The sequence below is a fragment of the Citrus sinensis genome, chromosome 9, assembly GCF_022201045.2.
Source record: "Citrus sinensis cultivar Valencia sweet orange chromosome 9, DVS_A1.0, whole genome shotgun sequence".
NCBI lineage: Eukaryota > Viridiplantae > Streptophyta > Magnoliopsida > Sapindales > Rutaceae > Citrus > Citrus sinensis.
The window spans coordinates 28,930,690-28,946,395 of NC_068564.1; the positions used below are offsets into that span (position 1 = coordinate 28,930,690).

General features: G+C 32.4%; 2 protein-coding genes across 3 annotated transcripts; both read left to right on the forward strand.

The window, feature by feature from the left end:
- Positions 1 to 6,278: 6,278 nt before the first annotated feature.
- Positions 6,279 to 13,195, forward strand: LOC102611190 (uridine kinase-like protein 3). 2 transcript variants are annotated; one of them, XM_006474746.4, is made up of 15 exons: positions 6,279 to 6,446; positions 7,197 to 7,362; positions 7,922 to 8,013; positions 8,648 to 8,717; positions 9,049 to 9,167; positions 9,278 to 9,374; positions 9,927 to 10,006; positions 10,208 to 10,402; positions 10,598 to 10,681; positions 10,792 to 10,852; positions 11,301 to 11,361; positions 11,859 to 11,952; positions 12,037 to 12,109; positions 12,428 to 12,510; positions 12,587 to 13,195. In XM_006474746.4, exons 2-15 carry the CDS (start codon positions 7,209 to 7,211, stop codon positions 12,761 to 12,763), a joined length of 1,440 nt encoding a protein of 479 aa, XP_006474809.1. In that variant the 5' UTR covers positions 6,279 to 6,446; positions 7,197 to 7,208; the 3' UTR covers positions 12,764 to 13,195. The 2 variants fall into 2 exon arrangements, with proteins under 2 accessions (XP_006474809.1, XP_024953163.1); XM_025097395.2 differs by having other exon boundaries at positions 11,859 to 12,109.
- Positions 13,196 to 13,575: 380 nt separating this feature from the next.
- On the forward strand, positions 13,576 to 15,468 carry LOC102610883 (fructose-bisphosphate aldolase, cytoplasmic isozyme 1). Its single transcript, XM_006474745.4, has 3 exons — positions 13,576 to 13,739; positions 14,111 to 14,793; positions 14,955 to 15,468. The coding sequence occupies exons 1-3, from the start codon at positions 13,712 to 13,714 to the stop codon at positions 15,315 to 15,317; spliced, it is 1,074 nt and encodes a 357-aa protein (XP_006474808.1). The 5' UTR covers positions 13,576 to 13,711; the 3' UTR covers positions 15,318 to 15,468.
- Positions 15,469 to 15,706: the final 238 nt, after the last annotated feature.

The window sequence follows — 15,706 nt, forward strand, 5'->3', positions numbered from 1 at the left end:
TCAATTTATCTTCTCTTTTGTCACTTAAAGGTAGAATAATAACAAATCATCCCACGTAAATTTTTTATTTATCAAAGAATAAATATGATTTTTCAACATAAAAAATTAATTAGGTTTGTAGTTCTTATACCAACTTATAAGGTCAGGCGATAAAAAATATTCGAAAGATAAAATTGTCACTCTACAATCATCAAAATTATGGGTAAGACTTGGGAGTTTTTTTTTCTTTTGTTTTTGTTCCAAATATTTATATGATTATTGGATCTAACGCTCGAAAGAAAGGTCAATGGCATTGGTGGATCTTGTTTGATAACTATTATTTTTCTCCAAGAACAATATAGAATATTAGTCAATGGGCACTTGATGCTTCATAATCCCATGATTTATTATTATTTGTAAGGATTATGATTATAAAGATGTAAATATATAGTGCCATAATTATTATGCTTTGTCACCTTAAAGCATTAAACTTCTCCACCATCAATACTGGTCGGTGCAATAGCACAAACCCAATTGAATATCTTCCGAGAACAATGATATGATTTACCACACTTCTTTGTTTTTTTCAGCATAAGATTAATTAAAGCCATGATCCCTGTGCAAAACAACCCTTTTTTTTTTTTTTTCCAATTCAAAATTATGGAAACATGAACAATTTGTACATTTCTTTTTTGGACAGAGAGAATTTTTTTTTTTTTTCCATCCAGCAAAACATGCAACGCATATTGATTGTTTGGTCCCCTCTATATATCGTAAATCATTCACGCATGCTGTCTATCGCTTCCCCTTTAATATGTTTTGTGGTTCTAGTTTGTAAGTGATTCACGTTGTGGATATTTATGTTAAATTCTTAGGAATTCAATAATTAGAGGCGATCTTAGGAATTCTCGACGTAATATCTCATTTTATTAAATTCTTGTTACATGTAATTTTCTAAGAGTAAATACACACATGATAATAATTTAATATATTACACACTTATAATGATATATGAATTATTCTTTAGTATGAGCATGCTGCTTTTTTTTTTATGCAGACACGTTTTTTAAACTATAAATTTAAGAAAATTATTTTTTTAACTCTCTTAAATTGCACATTAAAAAGAAAATGAGGGTCCCACACCTTTGAATAATTATATGATATATAACAGATTATCTTTGGACCCTTTTCCAAGTCGCCAAGGTTCTATCAAAATTGAAGAGAGCATGGTAGCGTTTGATGAGATATTAGGGTTAAAGTGCAAGTACAAGATTATGTAAGTGTGGCTCGTGCTCAACTTCTGGCAACAGAGCTCATTATTATGATGGATTCAACTCGTTGTGGGTTTGGTTCGCACAACTCACAACATTAACAAAAGAGTGGGACTATTGGCACCCCTCTAAATATCTCTTAACACCCTTTTTTTTTTTTTAAATTAACTTCATTACAATATTTTAAAAAATTATAAAATTCTTTTAACACCTCCATCAATGATAAAATACCTTTAAGTAAAATTTATTGTGTAAATTTTATTCTTTAATTTTTATTATTAAAACTCATTTTAACAACCAGATTTCTTCCATTTAAAAAAAAAAGAGTTTTTCTTTTTTTTTTATTGTAGCCATTGATGGTAAATTCCTCACCTGAAAATTTTTAAAAAAACTTTTTAATTTCTAAAATAAAAAATTATACAACTTTTGAGTGGAGTTTAATTAGAAATTGTGCTATTATGTAATTTTAATAAAAATTAAAATTATAAAATAATTAAAGGGGTTTTATGAGGTATTTAGAGGGGTGTCAATAGTCTCCCTCTTAACAAAATCGCTTTCATTGCTTCTTCTGGCCTCCAATGTTAAAACCAAAAATGGGCCTAGCCATTGTAAAATAAAAATGGGCCAGAACTACAAAAATTTGGGCCTTAGTTGCTTAACTGAGTCAAAATCTCAGCCGAATTGGATGATCATGAAGAGTGGGCACAAACAATTTCATCCCCTCGAGAAGTCAATGTAAAATAAAAAGTGCTTCCATTGGTTCTATCCAAAAGTGCTTCCATCGGTTCTATCCATAAGTGCTTCCATCATTTTCTTTCATTCAGATGGATAGATCAAAAGATGTAGCGGCAGCCAATCCGTATGCGAAATGAAGAAAAAGAAGTCACTTTTGGGATAAGATTAAGCAACACATTTTCATGTCTATCAGAAGTGAAATGTCACAATGAACAGCAACGTCGTTTGGGATGAAAAGAAATATTGGAATTAGACCTTGCAACAACGATGAATCATCATCCCACCAAAAACACCCAATTAAAATTTTCAATTCTCAAGTCTCCATGCCTAATTTCCAACTTTCTTTTCAAAATCATTATTTACAGGCCTACCACAAGATCTTGTTTTTGCTATGAAAAAAATAAATAAATAAAGTTAGATTAAAAATTAATAGATATTCTCTATTTAATCCTACGACAACGAATGTTATATTTTCGATTAACGTTACCATTTGGATATGATAATAATTATAAATTTTTTAATCAAACATTTTTTAAATGTGGGGAAATTTGGGAAATGCAGGATTTTCGATTAAAGGTTTAATTTCACAATACTTCAAAATCGTGCGGTTTTAAAGGTTTTCCGGACTGGAGAACTATTATGATAATAATACACCCCACAATCTAGATATCTTCACATAATTAAGAAGTTAATAAAATCTACCCATTTGATGGTTCCTAAATAATGAGGTGAGGTATGTATTTATAGTGCTACTACTCAAATATTTTTTACTAGTTTAAATAAATTTATACCTAGTTTTCACGCACACATCACATAATTAAATTACGTTTTCAATTTGATTTGAAACTTCATTCATCTTCTACATACATTACAAAAAATAAAAATAAAAATATTTGACTTCTTGGCTAAACCGAGTGGCAATTCTATTCAAATCCTATTCTTCTTCTTATTTTTTTTTTCAACATTATCTTTTACTAAAACAAGACAAATATAATCATAAAGAATTCAAATAACAACAATCACTACCTTACAAATTATGTTCCATGGTTAGTTTCCCGTAAAATATATACTGAAAGAGACTTGTCTACTAAGTCGATGATGTCTAATACCACGACAGTATTTTTACCTTGCTATCGAAATTAATTATTAACAATCCCTTTATGTGTCATCTGTTATGTAAGATGCTAACATCATAGCTGCTATCAATATTTATATACATATTTTCTTACCTTGATAGCAACTTAATATCAATTTGGAAAAGAAATTTTTTTGGCATTATTTATTAAATATTTATTTAAAAAATATAAAAAAAACTTTAAAAAAAAAAAATCTCGGTCGAGGAATAATCTTAGCATGGCATGTAGTGGATACAAAATCAATGAGACTAGCACTAGCAGGCCTCCCCATCATCTAACCAATTTTTCAATTGTGCCATTTTAAGCACTTTCCATGGAAGGGCTTTGTTAAAATATATTAATTTTACGAGCTAAAAGTATTTAGAAAATTACAAAGAAGGAAAGTGAACATATCATATCTTGAACTTTGTCCAAATTCCTCTCTGGGTTTGTCCAATGATTTTTTTTTTTATTATATATTTGGTGCAATAATTTTTAGAATTGCATGAATAATAAAAGAAAGTTAATTTGACTGTAATTTTTTAGTGATAGAAAGATATTTTCATTGATTTTTTGGAAAAGATTTCTAACGTTTTTAACAACAAAATATTCCGAAAATTTTAGCAAGTAGCAGCCAAGTACAATCATTAGATTTGCGAAATATTTTAAAGTGAAGCAACATTATTATTATCATTTTTATGAAGTGATGGTGAATGAATCAAATCCGAACATGGAAGATTCTGTAAAATTCCTGAATCCCAAAAGAAGAAATAAAATTGAAATCAGATTTTGAATATTAATTTAAATATCCTAAATATGACCCCCAAATTTTTTTTTTTTTTAATCAATGCCGTCTAGCCGTTCAAAAATTGATTAAAAAATTTCACCAATTTGGTAAGTGTATCAGCTACTGTCACGGGCCTCGTAGACGACACATGACAAATCAAATACCATTAATACCTTGCAATTATATAAATAAAAGCACGCAATTCAGAACATTAATATTGCGAATTTGCAATAATAGTATTTTCATTAGCGTAGTAAATATGTTTTATGTATTAACAGGAGGTGAATTTGTTCGATACATATATATATATATATATATATTTACATTTATTGATTCGCAACTCTTCTTTTATGAATCTTATAGTCAATGTGAAATACTTTAGAAATTAAAAAATAAAAAGTAATTAATTACTCTTTAGTTGTGTATTGAATATCTCATTTTTTAGGTCGAGAGCTCGAGTTTAAATATTTAGAAGTGGATCTCTCTCGTCATGTACTTGAATATTTAGATTGCATTATCGCATAATTGATTTACAAAGCGTTAATTTAAGAATTTTTGATAAATTTCTAATTCTAATAATAGGTATAGATTGTAATGTGGTAATTCAAAAAAGAAAAAGAAAAACAATTTTTAAAGTCTTTAAAGGACTTCACTGCATTTAAAGGCAAATATCGGGATTTGAGTGAAATTTATCCAGATAATTGTTAGAAATTATTACTTTTTTTTTTTTTTTTGAAGTGAGAAATTGTGACACTCACATTGGGTAATTTTTAAAAACCTCCCCTGAGGTTTGGGCTTGTTGCAAGTAGATGGCGAGAATTGATTTATTTGTAAAAAACTCCCTACCGTCAGTTAAGTTTAACATTGACCGTTAGTTGACCGTGCAAAGACAATATTACCCTTAACAATAGTTTATAAACGAAAATAACTATAAAAAAAACTAAAATTATTAGTTATTTTACACTTTTTAAATTATTGATATTTTCTTAAAGTTCTTATAAAAAATTAAAATTAAAAAATTAAAAAATCCTCTTTAAATTATTGATATTTTCTTAAAATTCCTACAAGAAAGATAAAATTAAAAATTTAAAAATGAAATAGTCATAATCTTTACCTATGATATTGTAAATTTTTAGAATTGACAAGGATAAAATTGTCAAAAAATAGGGTTTGTGCTTTTTACACCAATAATTTTGGTTTTTTTTAGTTATTTTCGTTTACAAACTATTGTTAAGGGTAATATTGTCTTTGCACGGTCAACTAACGGTCAATGTTAAACTTAACTGACGGTAGGGAGTTTTTTACAAATAAATCAATTCTCGCTATCTACTTGCAACAAGCCCAAACCTCAGGGGAGGTTTTTAAAAATTACCCCACTCACATAAGAACAAGAACAATTACAATTCCCATATCCAATGGGGCCCATAGCTGAATTGGTCCTGACGTGGAATCTCTTGTTTCTAATCTAAAACCGACGCAGCTTTGAGTGTGCCATAACTTGCCTTTTACTGCAATACGCTGTGCTGTAATATAAAATTCTGAAAAAGTAATAATAATCCGAAAAATAAATAAAAAGAAAAATATTTAAAATTTTCAGTTAAGGTTGTAATTAGTGGTAACATTCCATGAATTCGATAATAACGTATCATGAAAATTAATAAATTCAAATAAATTTAAACTGTTATTCGTAATAGTAATAATTGTGTCAATTTCAAGTTTATTCTTTTGGACACACGAAAATTTCTAAGAAAAATTAATTATTTAAAGAAAATTAACTTACTTATTATGTCTGATTAGGTACTTTGAGGGTATGTTAATTCTAGACTTTTGAGCATAATTTGATGATAAGAAATTCTACAAAAGTCCATAGATCATATAATTAGGGGCAGATGTGCTCATGATTAATGCGCTCAAATCATAGAGGTGAAAAAAATTCTCAAAATTAAATGAAAATTACTTGAATTTCCAATTAGCTCATTAAATCTATTAAAATTGTATCATTAAATCTAAATATAAAAAAAAAAGCTTTGCAAACTCATAATTCCATAACATTTAAACTTTAACTCTACAAAATTATAAAATTATACTCTTTAGTTAAAAAATAAAAATATATAACAAAACATATGGATGGTTTTACAATTATTAATTTATCTTCTATTAAATCTAATCAATTAATTTCTATAAATTTTATAAACCCATAAAATTTTTAATTTTTACTTATTATGATTTAATTTGTATTTTAAACTGTGGAAAAACTACTAGACAAATAATTTCAACACAAGGACATGAATGAATTGATTGTGGGAGCAAGGACTCCATTGTAAATAACTCTGAAAATAGCCTCTATTTTTTAAACCTAGATAGAGGCTATAAATATCTCAGTTCAATTTTCTCTTTGTGAAAAATTTTCCCTTCAATTATTACGTGAACAAAACATACAAAATTAATTTTTTTTAAAAAAAAATCCTCAAAATCTGTGTTTACATCTCTCTTTACCTCTCTCTCTCTTACAAAAAGTTCAAATTTTTTTCTCTTTCTTTTTTATTATTGGCTTATCAGGTATGTTTAATGATATGCATTTGATTTTAATATTTTTTTTTGATGAAATAAATTTACCGTTGGTGATCTGGGTATGTTTAGTGAATCTGAAATATGGTTTATTTGATCTAGAGTTGTTGTTTTTTTTTATCAAAGATTTGATTTTTATTGAATTTAGTAAGTGATCTTTGTGTATTTGTTGCTGATTAAGGGATTGTTGATTGTAGTAATCAACTTATTTGATTTCCAGTTTCTTTTAAGTCAATCTGTGTGGATAGAAACTGTTTAGGAACATGTGTGTGTATGTGTATGCGTGATTATGCATTTAGTGCAATGTGTTTAAGTTTGATTGTGTTTTGGAGCTGAAGTAATTAGTGTCTTGGGTGACTTGTTTTTAGTTTTTTTTTTTTTTTTTTTTCGTGACATGAGTTTGTTTCATTTGTCCAAAGGAACAAAAGCTAAAAGACATGATTGTGTTTAATGGTACATGCAACTGGAACTAGTACTATGAATAGCTACAGCATTTGCTTTAGAATTTTGTTTGTGATTTGGTTTCAGCTGGACAATGTACATTGAACATTGTATTTGAGTTTCCTTGATTGTTACCTTTTTTTTTCTTTCCACGTATTGGAAATGCTATACCTTTAACTGGAAATCTCTTTGATTTTACTTATTGACATTGATTGGTAGTGGAATTTAAAGGTTAATACCTTGATCCGGGTGCCCTTTGTTTTGTCTCCCTTTTTGATTACTTGTATATTGAATTAGCAGGTAGTTGAGGATATGGATTCTAAAACAGTTGTGGATATGATAGAGGCCTCTTCTGGGGTTCATTTTTCTGGGTTTCATATGGATGGTTTAGAGGTTAGAAATAAAGAAACAGGGCAACCAACAATTTCTGCAGCAGAAAACTTGCATAGACAACCTTTTGTGATTGGTAAGTATTGGTATGTGAAGTTTTATTGAATAACTATCTATTTTACCATACTTGGTTAAATATGTTTGATAGTCCCTTGGAGCATATTATTGAAATGTGAACATGAAGTGCTTAACTACTTATAATTGGTAGAATTTGGTATAAGCAAGATGCAAGCATCCTGTTGTTCCCAAATTATATTGTTTTCTAGCTTACTACGTCAGGTATCTCTAATATGCTGTATGGTAGTCTAAGATCTAAAATATATCGAATGAGTAAGTATTATGACGTATAGTTCTAAGTATTTGGGATCAAGTATTGATAATGTATACACTCTCCGGTTTAGTAAGAGTCAATGGCACCATAGCTTTAGAGATAGGAAGGTTTGACGTTCGGTTCTTCGTGTATCAGACTTAACAGTCTTTGTTTGGTACTGATCAGGTACTTCCATTTGACATGCTAAATGTTGGTCTATGCCTATTTTTCCACGCATTTCCTTCCTCTAATTAAATCTTGAAAATTTGGTGTAGTTTCTTCACCTTTATTCTAGTTTTGGCTTTAATATTTCCTTTTTCTGCAGGAGTTGCTGGGGGAGCTGCATCTGGGAAGACCACTGTTTGTGATATGATTATTCAGCAGCTTCATGATCAACGTGTTGTACTTGTTAACCAGGTAATGGCCTTCTTGATACCAAATGGACTTTGGCATAGTGGTGATAAGTATTATTCAAACTAAATCACAGCTTCCTTAGAATTTGACATTTTCTGGATTTTTAGAGTGTTGTTAGCTACTTACTGTCTGATATCTTCCTGACTACCGATAATTCTTTGCTTCTCTCCATCTGCCATTAAAAGAAAAAGTCAGATAATGGTAACAGATTTGTTAGTTTTGAACCATATTAAAAGGAAAACACTCTATGTTTTTGAACACCAGCAAATCATGTTAGGCTGAATATGAGCAATTCATCCATTTATTTGGTTTAATATTTAGATATTTATAATTTTGGTGCTTCTTTTGGATCACATATATAAAACTTTGGGAACTTTGTTTTAAAATGTGATTATTGTTTTCAGTTGTTGGACTGTTTTGGCTGGTTATCTCTGGATTCTTCCACTGTGTCTTTACTCTTTACTATAGTAATAATAAATCTAAAAACCTTTCTGTGGAACTCTTTTTTTTTTTTCTCAATTTTAATGCTGGTAATGCAGTAATATATCAGATACTCATCATATGATCTTGTGGTATTTTACGTGAGATGATCATTTTTCCTTCAGAAATAAATATTTTAATCGGAAAACTGTGGCAGGATTCCTTTTATCACAATCTTACAGAACAGGAACTTGCTCGAGTTCATGAATACAACTTCGACCATCCTGGTGAGGGAATCTCTGTAAAATAGATTTGTAGTATTAATTATTTTATTGGAATTTGGACAAGTAGATAACCTAAGTGCTGAAGCTATTTGCAATTATTGAATCGTACTATAATCTTACCACTTGGCTGTATCTCCTGAACCATTGAGATGTTATGATTCATATATTGCAATTGTTTATAAGGAATTCATTGGGAAATAAATTAAAACTTGATTGCAATTTAACGTTATATAGCATTACGGAATTATGATCTTTTGTTTCCTTTACTGTACATGGAGTTTTTTATCCTAAAGTTTATGCTGCCATTTTAACACAAGATTGCTCTTACTGTTAGATGCCTTTGATACTGAGAAGCTATTATCTTCAATGGAGAAGCTGAGGCACGGACAAGCAGTAGATATTCCAAACTATGACTTCAAGAGTTACAAAAATAACGTCTTTCCAGCAAGAAGGGTATATCCTTCTGCTCCAAAAGATGCGAGTTAATATGTTGTTACTGATTTTTTCTGCAAGTATCTGTTGCAGTTTTCAGTGTGAAAGATAATTCCGACTATCTTCTGCAGGTAAACCCTTCGGATGTTATACTATTGGAGGGCATACTTGTTTTCCATGATTCCCGTGTCCGAGAGTTGATGAACATGAAGATATTTGTTGATACAGGTTGTTTTCTTAGATATTTCAATTACTAGATATTGACCTTAGGATATCAAAATTGTTAGAAGTTACTAGCAGGACTAATTTTTTGTACCTGTGTGTTTAATTTTAGAAAACGTAGTCATATAGAAGCTTTAACCTGTAAAGCACTTGATTAGACTGGTCTATAAGAAGTAATTTTTGGAGCACTGGTAGTCTGTAGCTCCCTAAAGCTGGTGGATTTTTGGTTTGATGAATGCTTGTTTATTAGGTGCATGTCTCTTCACATTTGAATGCTGTTTTAAAATTTTTAAGTATTGTTAAACTAAATTGGAGTTGCAGTTAAAGTTAACTTCATCCCTGCTTTGTCCTGAAACTTACGGTATGTAGTACCTAACAAGCTACTAGTATTTGATAATTAAGTGTCCAAGAATTTTCTTGTCATTCCAATCAGTGAAAAAAACCGTTGCTGACTTTCCATTAAGAGATTGATTTCCCTAGTTATGGGAAAGAATTTATGTTGCTTCATTGTGTCACTAAGTTGGGCTGTCACTTCACATTTTAAATTTTTCAGTGCAGATGCTGATGTACGTCTGGCAAGGAGAATAAGGCGTGACACTGTTGAGAAGGGTAGAGATATTGCTACAGTACTTGACCAGGTTAGAACATAATTTTTTTATCTCAATGAATAATAGAATTGACGTTGATATTTTTTGTTTTTTTTTTTTAGCAATACAGTATGCAAGCCAATTTTAACTTTTAACCCCCTTTAATAATTTTGTTTTTAAGATATTGTAAAGCATGTTAATGTTTTTAATGTTTCCTTGAATGGATGTTGATATAATCTAATTTGGATGCAGTACTCAAAATTTGTGAAGCCTGCTTTTGATGACTTCATACTTCCAACAAAGAAGTATGCAGATATCATCATTCCCCGTGGGGGAGATAATCATGTTGCCATTGATCTGATTGTGCAACATATTCGCACAAAACTTGGCCAGCATGATCTTTGTAAAATATACCCTAATCTGTATGTCATCCATTCAACTTTTCAGGTATCATTTTCCTACTCACTGACTACTTAACTTTTAAGTAATATATATTTTCTAGAGATCCAAGCTTGTCATTTTGAATTGTTATGGTAGCTAATATCAATGTTTTCAAGTAGTTTTATTTTTGGAAGTGCAGGCTTTCTTCAATATACTATTTTGTTTGCATATTGAGATTTTAATGAATGACTGCTTTTGCAGATACGGGGAATGCATACCCTTATACGTGATTCTCAAACGACAAAACATGACTTTGTCTTTTATTCTGACCGATTGATTCGTTTGGTGGGCACATGTTTTGGTTAATTTTTATCATGGTTTCTTGGGTCATAATGGATGCTAGAAATTCTTTACTTTCATTTGTCAATTCATCAGCTCTTTTACACCTTTGTCAGGTTGTTGAACATGGTCTGGGACATCTACCATTTACTGAGAAGCAAGTGATTACTCCAACTGGTGAGCAAATGTTACCGATGTATAATTCATCATCTTAATCTCTAACATAGAGTATCCTACTTGTGGTTTTGGTTTGTTTTTGAAATGTTACTTGTTTAATGTATGTGATGTCTTGACCTTAATTTGCATAATAACACTTGATTGGTACGTTTCTCTGCAAATTGAAATGTTTTCTGCTTCTACTAGATATTAGCAGATTTTAGATCCTTTTTCACTTTACATGACTCAACTCCCCTTGTTTTTAATCTTAGGATTTGAAAAATGGTAATGCTTAAGATCCAAGATGAGTCATAATATTATTGTGTTACTTTCTGGTATTTGTCGTTTTTTGTTACAATCTTCTCCATTATTTTCCCCATAATCTAGTGCTTGGTTGTTTGTTATTCAATTTGCTTTAAAACTTTACTTGCTTATGTGTTGTTTTTACAACTTCTTGCTGTGAATGCAGGAGCTGTATATACTGGTGTAGATTTCTGTAAAAGGTTATGTGGTGTCTCTGTTATTAGGAGGTAGATATCTTGTCTCAACTTTCAAATCTTGAAGTACAATATAAATACCTCTTACTACTTGATTTGAAATGTTAGAGATGTATCTCAATTATATGTCATATATAAAGACAATTTCATTGGTCCAGAAAGTAGTCACTATATTGAATCAATCATCAGAAGAAGAATTAGGCCAAAAATTAGGATACATTCTGGGGAAACAGCATCAAGTCCTAGGGCTGAACCATGGACAGGCAGTAGAAAGTAGAAACTACGAAGCTGGAGTATGGTAGGGGTTTGTTTGAGGGATAAAGCAAGATTTAAAATTTTCCTAACTATTTTATAGGTGAACAATGATTATTAGCATATGGTGTTAGCCATGAATAAACTTGGTCATTAACTAATTGTTTGCTATGAGCTTCCCTTAATTTCTTCTCTTATCTTGCTTTTTTTTTTTTGGTTCTCCTTCCATATTATGATGCCTAACAACTACTTTAATGCTTTCTTTAAATCGATTCAAGTGGTGAGAGTATGGAGAATGCTTTGCGAGCTTGTTGTAAAGGTATCAAGATTGGGAAGATCTTAATTCATAGAGAAGGGGACAATGGTCAACAGGTTTGCAAAGTTCTTCCAATGTCTAGAATGTGCTTTTTTGTGTCTGCTAAAGTTTTGATTTTTTATGGTTCAATGATTTGGCAGTTAATCTATGAAAAATTACCGCAAGACATCTCAGAAAGGCATGTGTTACTATTGGATCCTATTCTAGGCACAGGTTCGACTGATTTGATGTGCTTTTTATGTTTTCAGCTTGTGCATCGCCTTAATTAGTTCTGTTTTAACATAGATAATCAATAACTTCTGCAAAAGTATTAGTTGTTAGTATTTATGCAGTCCTTAACTCATGTATCTTTTACTCTTCCTAATTGTCCTTGCTCCCTTAAGCAAGTTATTTGCAACTCATGTCTCATGACCTTAAAAATATTTGCTTGCTTTTAGGTATCTGTAACTTGTTTCTCTTAAAAGCTAATTGGACATTTAGTAGCCAAGTGGCTGGAATTAACTTAATATAGTTATCATTCCCTTCATTCAGGCAACTCGGCTGTTCAAGCTATTTCTTTACTTCTAAGAAAAGGTGTACCAGAGTCCAACATCATATTTCTGAATCTCATATCTGTAAGTAATTTTAATATCTTTTAGTGTTTCTATGGATATTTTCTCATCCGCACTTTCTGTCTCTGAATCTCACCAGGCACCTCAGGGTGTGCATGTGGTTTGCAAAAGCTTCCCAAGACTAAAGATTGTGACATCTGAGATTGATATTGGCTTGAATGAAGATTTCCGTGTCATACCTGGCATGGGTGAATTTGGAGACCGATATTTTGGTACAGATGACGACGACCAACAAGTGGTGATCCGTTCACAGTAGATCTACAGGAACAGATGTTTGTACCAATCATTTCTGAGATGATCATCCTGCACTACTGAGTTTGGAGAATTGGCTTCAATGTGTGGGACTTGGGGTTTTAGTTTGCAAAAATTTTGATTCAATCAAACACATAGAAGTATTGTTTTTGGATATCTCTTTTTTTTTCCCCCTTATTTTCCAAAACATTTTCAAGTTATACTTGGGGGGTCTCATTACTTAGCTTCAAGTTTCAAGACAGAAATCTAAAATGGCTCAAATACCATGTCATTAACATTGCTAGTCAACCCCCATATAGGAAATAAAGCTTTCATCTGAATTGCTAGGGACGAGCACTCCTGGGGACAATATTTGAAACTGCTTGCTTCCCCAACTTTCATATATGTATTTACAAAATCCGGACATTTATGAAATTTCATGCTACATTTTTTGCTACTTTGGATTGGAATATTCTCGTCATTTTATTTATTGAAATTGCTATCATTTTGTTGAATTAGCTTAGCTTAGTCAACATGTTACTGCTACTATATGAAAGATTCTGGATGGTTGTTGAGCTTGTGGGCAGTGGCTGAGATAATGAAATCAGTAATATCCAGGAATTGCTTTTTGGGTTGTACATTTAAATTGTAGAGGGCAGGACGTGAGGAAGGAGCTTTTCCACAATAATTTTCAAGTTTCTTATTATGGATAATAAGTTTAAAAATCCCTTGGATTAGTGCCACTTGGCAAGGAGAGTGATCACTCGTTGCTTTATCCAAGGATGATAACCTTCGTCGGGCTAATCTTTCGACACGTGTTGGTGCATGGCATGGGGTTGGATTCCGTTGGTATATTCCAATTCCATGCTAGGTGATATCTATATACAGTGGTGTTTGTGTAGTTTGTTTTTGCATTTTCTTCCTGTGTGGTTTTTCCCTTTATCCAACACATCATCCAAATCTCACTTACACCATGTCTGCCTTTGTTGGAAAGTATGCAGGTAATCTTCCCTTGTCTCTCATACCAAAAGGCTTAAATAACCATACATGTATACTCAATCATTAAGGATCTCCTTTTGTAAGTATGCCAATAAATGAAACTAAATACTCATGCAAGTAAGGTGCAAACCTAATCATACCACTCTAAAAGATTTTACCAGTTGAATTAATTGGGGTTCACATGTGTATTCTACTTTTATACACAAAGCTTTACACATTGTTGTGCAGCAAACCTAAGACCAAAACTTGTTCGTTAACTATTATCATTGGAAGATTGCACTACAATGGATGTATTTTATATTTTTCTAGCTTGTTATCTAAAAAACACTCTTGAGGAAAGTTCCTTGAGCTAAATCTTTGTATTGTTGATCAGAGGAACTTATCAAGAATGCAAAGTACATTGCCACTCCAGGCAAGGGAATTTTGGCCGCAGATGAGAGCACAGGCACAATTGGCAAGCGTCTTGCAAGCATCAACGTCGAGAACATCGAGTCCAATCGTCAGGCTCTGCGTGAACTCCTCTTCACCTCTCCCAACGCCCTGTCTTTCCTCTCAGGAGTCATCCTGTTTGAAGAAACTCTTTACCAAAAAACCTCTGATGGCAAGCCTTTTGTTGAAGTCCTTCAGGAAAACAATGTGATTCCAGGCATCAAAGTTGACAAGGGAACTGTCGAAATAGCCGGAACAAACGGTGAGACCACAACTCAAGGCTTTGACTCTTTGGGTGCCCGGTGCCAGCAGTACTACAAGGCAGGTGCCCGGTTCGCCAAGTGGCGTGCTGTCCTGAAGATTGGCCCCACTGAGCCATCCGAATTGTCAATCCAGCAGAACGCTCAGGGCCTGGCTCGTTATGCTATCATTTGTCAGGAAAACGGCTTGGTCCCAATTGTTGAGCCAGAAGTGTTGACTGATGGAAGCCATGACATCAAGAAATGCGCTGCTGTCACGGAAACAGTGCTTGCTGCTGTTTACAAGGCTCTCAATGATCACCACGTCCTTCTCGAAGGAACCCTTCTGAAGCCTAACATGGTCGCCCCTGGCTCTGACGGCCCAAAGGTAACTCTTGGCCTACAGGGCTTGGCCGGTTGGCCGATTGATTTTCAAATTTTATTTTTTTTTAATTTCTTCCCCCGAATATTGGAGGAGACTGGGGGTTACAAAAGAAATTTGTGTATATTTTCGAGGCCCAACAATTTTTTTTTTTTGTTGTTTCACAGGTGGCAGCAGAGGTGATAGCAGAGTACACAGTGACTGCACTTCGTCGAACTGTCCCACCAGCTGTTCCGGGCATTGTGTTTTTGTCCGGCGGGCAAAGCGAGGAAGAGGCCACGGTGAATCTCAATGCAATGAACAAGATAGAGGTGTTGAAGCCATGGACATTGTCATTCTCATTCGGGCGAGCATTGCAGCAGAGCACACTCAAGATATGGGGTGGAAAGAAGGAGAATGTTGCCAAAGCTCAAGATGCATTCTCCGTGAGGTGCAAGGCCAATTCTGAGGCAACCCTCGGGAAATATACTGGCGGCAGTGCCGGTGGATTGGCTTCGGAGAGTTTGTACGTCAAGGGTTACAAGTACTAGAGCATTTTCTACGTGTTGTGTTGGGGGGATGAAGGATGTGTCACATGTGACTTGTGTTTTTCCTATTAACTGCATTTAATTTTGCCACATATCTTACAAATTACTGTTCATATTAACTTATCCAGTTAATTATAATCTTTTTCAAGCGTTATCTGTTATTGTAGTTATAATGTACAAGTTGAATAATCTAAGGAACAAACTTTGAACATATGACCAAAAACTAGTAAAAATATTACAAAAAAATTTTAAAAAAATTCAGTGGATGTAACCTATTCATTGCGCAAGAAGTATCAGTGCGTGTGAGCCATTGAGAATTTCAAATAAATGTAGATAATTTTTTTTTTTAAACTAAATTTACAAACGTTTAGGGCTCCTTTCATCCGCAAGAG

Excerpts from the sequence above, each read along its gene's own strand:
- LOC102610883 (XM_006474745.4), top strand. The coding sequence starts at position 13,712 with ATGTCTGCCTTTGTTGGAAAGTATGCAG. Across the intron at positions 13,740-14,110 it reads CTTTGTTGGAAAGTATGCAG|AGGAACTTATCAAGAATGCA; the intron begins GTAATCTTCCCT and ends ATTGTTGATCAG. Across the intron at positions 14,794-14,954 it reads CTGGCTCTGACGGCCCAAAG|GTGGCAGCAGAGGTGATAGC; the intron begins GTAACTCTTGGC and ends GTTGTTTCACAG.
- LOC102611190 (XM_025097395.2), top strand. The coding sequence starts at position 7,209 with ATGGATTCTAAAACAGTTGTGGATATGATAGAGGCCTCTTCTGGGGTT. Across the intron at positions 9,375-9,926 it reads GAAGATATTTGTTGATACAG|ATGCTGATGTACGTCTGGCA; the intron begins GTTGTTTTCTTA and ends TTTTCAGTGCAG. Across the intron at positions 10,682-10,791 it reads CTGACCGATTGATTCGTTTG|GTTGTTGAACATGGTCTGGG; the intron begins GTGGGCACATGT and ends CACCTTTGTCAG.